The sequence below is a fragment of the Alnus glutinosa genome, chromosome 1, assembly GCF_958979055.1.
Source record: "Alnus glutinosa chromosome 1, dhAlnGlut1.1, whole genome shotgun sequence".
Classification (NCBI taxonomy): Eukaryota; Viridiplantae; Streptophyta; class Magnoliopsida; order Fagales; family Betulaceae; genus Alnus; species Alnus glutinosa.
Window position 1 is genome coordinate 42943245 of NC_084886.1, and position 4099 is coordinate 42947343.

The 4099-nt window shown below is 39.4% G+C and overlaps 1 protein-coding gene across 1 annotated transcript; it reads right to left on the reverse strand.

The window, feature by feature from the left end:
* Positions 1–1122: 1122 nt before the first annotated feature.
* LOC133882622 (uncharacterized) lies at positions 1123–2414 on the reverse strand. Its single transcript, XM_062321836.1, has one exon. The coding sequence runs from the start codon at positions 2085–2087 to the stop codon at positions 1356–1358; it is 732 nt and encodes a 243-aa protein (XP_062177820.1). The 5' UTR covers positions 2088–2414; the 3' UTR covers positions 1123–1355.
* Between the last annotated feature and the right edge of the window lie 1685 nt (positions 2415–4099).

Consider the following 4099-nt stretch of genomic DNA (forward strand, 5'->3'; position numbering starts at 1 on the left):
CCGAAGCATCGGAAAGAACTCTCGCAGAATGCTGCACTGTCTAAGATGGTTAAGTTATTTACCGAAGAAAAAAAAAAGATGATTATTGTATAAGTGGTAAAATCAAAGAAAGTGCGGTAGTGAGTCAAGGAGGATAAAGCAGGACTTTTTTGATAGGTATAAAGCAGGACTTAGACTTGGGAGAACATGATAATTTGTCTTAATATTGACAGCGACCATCTTTAATGTGAACATAAGAGAATGACAAACTAGGAAAGTCTCCAGATATTGAAGAGCACAACAAAATCAACAATAGCATGGCGCACCTGGTCAATTAGCACTAAAAAAGAGGGAAGAAAAGTAGACCCTGACTCCTTAAGAAAGAGGAGAGAAAAGAGGTTAAAGGGTCTTGTAATATAAGGTGAATTAACATTATTTAGTGAAATCCAGAAATGCTAGAAGGCATATTTTAATCACTAAAAGCAAAAGGCAAATCAAAATGTAAAGATTAGATGGCTTTCTACTGAGTGGACGAAAAGCACATATTCATTACCATGGAGTAGCAAAGGAACTGATGCTTGGCACAAAATAAGAAATAATGCTTTTGCTTTACCATGATTTATGAGGTGAGTTTTGTCACCAGGTGGAATGCAAGAAAAACAGATACGAAACTGCATAAATCTCCAGGATATGTCAATAGTACAAGGATCACTGGCTTAGGAAGTCAGACTAGACTGCAAACCAAAAAAATGTAGGAATGAAACAAATTTATTACTTTCAAACCTTCTTCATTGGGAACCCAAGAATGAAAAAAAAAAAAAAAAAAAATCTTACCAAACAATTACGGCTATTTGACTAACAATTTTCAACCAAAGAAACCCAAACAGCATAAGATATGATAGAGTTTCGTTCTCTGTCCCATCCCTCATACTGCAACAGCATAAAGTGGTAAGAAAACTAAAGAACAAGAAGAAGACGCAATGAAGAACCTTAAGGTTTTGTTTGTTCAAAAGCAGATTGACAAAGGAAACTAGTCACACTTTCAAAACCATTCTAGCTCAATCAACTAATCATACAGCATATCAAGAGCCATCTAATCTCCAAAAATTGTTAGCCAGAAAAGAAGCCAAAAAACAATAACAATGAACTGAAAATAAGATCCAATGATCATTGCCATTGCCATTGCCATTGCGACCAATGACCATACTTATCGGGTAACAGAAACAACATTTCTTGATTCAACAGCAGAGGAAGCTTACAAAAAGTAGTCCCATTCCCACCACCACTATCGCCAACAACCTCAACACTAAACTTGCAAACTAAACAAACCCAATGCAAAAGCAACAATAATTTAAAAAAAAAAGGCTTAATCTTCATTACTGTACAAGCACAAGCCTACCTCCAATACCTCCTCTAAAGCCCCCACCATTCCCATCTCTCCAAAACTCGTCATCTCCACCACTACCACCACCGTTTTCCTCTTCACCCTGCAGTCCCTCAACGCCCTTTGGCACCGTCACGATAAGCTCTCCATCGACAAAGACCGCGCTCGCCAACTCTGGCCGAGTTGACTCGGGCAGCCGAAACCTCCACATGTCGAGCTCAAGCTCGTCCAGGGACAACTGAAGCGACCCACTTTCCCTCACCACGATCTTAGTCACGCCGGGATGGATTTCCACGGTGTGAGCCCGCACGTCGCCGATGTCGTTGTCGGTCTCGGCGACGAATCGGAAGCAATCGGGGCTCTCCTCCACCAAGACATCGGCGTCGGACCGAAATGGAAGCTCCAGGACCCGGCTGAAGACGTGGGGCAAGCGCCTGAGCTTCTTGGAGCTCAGACCCAGAAGGGCCTGAGCCTCAGAGAGAGGGTTTCTTGAGCTGATATCGTATTGGATGGTGATGTTTCGCTTCTTGGGCATTGGGTGGACCTTCATGTTGATTCGTTGCTTGTGGTGGTTCTTGCTGAAACTGGTTTCAAAGGGTTTCTCAAAGATCAATACTAGCACTAGTACTAATAAAACGAAAGATACCCCTTTGGAAAAAGAAGCCCAATTTTGAATAGGAATCAGGGACCTGATCAGATTGTGAGGTGAAAGAGGAAGAATCATAAAAGCATGGCGTGCGAGAGAGAACTGGGTTTTGGGTTTGTCGTTTTATACTATATATAATTGTGTTTTTGTAGGAGAAGCTAATGATAGCTATGGAAATGAAGTAATGAACACCCTCCCCCAAAGGCTAAAACCTAAGACAATTCCCTCTTTGTGGTGGGTGGGTACGAGGGATTTCCTGTCGACTCTTTAAAAAGAAAGGATTTGGGAGAAATCAAGAGGCAATGGAAAAAGGATTTTGGGTGTTTTTGTTTTTGTTAACGATTGAAATCTCCTTTTTTGGGGTTGTGCAGAGTGGTATGGGGAATCCACTACACAGATAAAGAGGAGAAGGAAAGGCTATTGCACTTGTGGTCCTTGACTTCTTGGGAAATTACAGGTGCGACCATATTATTATTATTATTTACTATTATCCTGAAAAAAACAAAAAAAAACTAAACATAAAGGTTGGGTTTCTTCTTTCTTGTGGAGGGTTGCAAACTAGGAAGAAGCAGCAAAGCAATTTCCATTTCAGTGGGTTGGCATATCAGGCAGTGCCACATAAGAGATATCTCGACCACATGATTTTCTTAGCACCTTTTTTTTTTTTTTAATGAAGAAATGCTTGGAATAATATAATAGTTTATATTTCGCTATTTATAAATTTCCATGACCGTCTATATTTTAATTTTATTAATATAAAATTTTATATTTTATTGATTAATGTGATAAGTGACACTTAAAACTCTATAGTCAATTTGTTAAGAGATAATATAAAGTTTATTTCTTGTCAATTCATAGCTTTATAAGTATGCAATTAGTTCTCAAGATTAAGATTAAGGGTAAAGATAGAAGATATCGTAAAGATGAGTCATTGTCACACCTTATGGATAGAGTTGTGTCAAAAATAGCATCCATCTTACTTAAACAATGGGCTGCCTCATCCATAAATATGTCGAGGGGTTACCAAATTTCTAACACGATAAAATGTCGAAAGTAGGCTTATAACTCCTTGTGTATTTTTTTCTTTTTTTATAAGTATATCATAAACAAATTACAAACTACAACATAAAAGAACAGAAAAAAGCAAAAGCAAATACAATCTTAACAATCGAGAAACTCAATCTGGACAGACTACTAACACCTTAATGTACGGGAAATGAATCAGGAAGGTGGAAGTCACTTGAAAATGTAGCCCATGAAAATCGCGACCCATTATGATGGGTAAAATCATCAGGAGTTTGAAAACTCTTACAAACTTGGATCTATACTAGTTTCCAAGGAAACCGAACAGACTAATGATGAAAAGAATAAAGAAAATGAGATCTCCAATATAGATAGAGAGTCTGCAGACCAACCAATTTGGGTTAAGCGGAAAGCAACAACACAAAGAAAAGAAACAAAATAGAAAAGCACAAAATAGCTATACCGACAAATGGCTTGGCGAAGGGGGGCGGCATGGACACAATGTAGGGCTCACAGTGGGGTATTGGGAGGCAGGGAACCACCACATGAGACCAATGAGAGCGGCAAGAGGCAATGGAAGACATCACACGCGATGTAAAGCTACCCACATGTTGGCAACTGGAAGTGGAGAGACCCAAGATCACGATGGAGAGGCAAGTCAGTGGGTGGAGTTTTCTGAAGTTGACAGATCTGATTTTGAAAAATCAAATCCAAAAACTTTGAAAAGAAGGCAGATCCGAGGCTGAAAACAGGTGGAGGAGGTTGAAATCGGACGGTCAAAGTTGCTGGACGAGCCGATAGAGATGCTAGACAAAGATTGGTCGCCAATGACGACAAATAGGGCCTCCAAAGAGGCAAAGAAAAGCATGAAAAAAGGCGAGAAATGATCGAAAAAGAAGGAAAACAGGAGTATAGGACAAGGGGGACTCCATCCTCCCATGGCAGCCAGAGACAAAGGATAGGTTTTCTTTAAGAGAAAGGGGAGAACGTTTTTTTTGACAAGAGAAAGAGCTTTCTTTTCTCATTTTTACTGCTTTTGTTATTGACTGTGCATATAAAATGTTTAA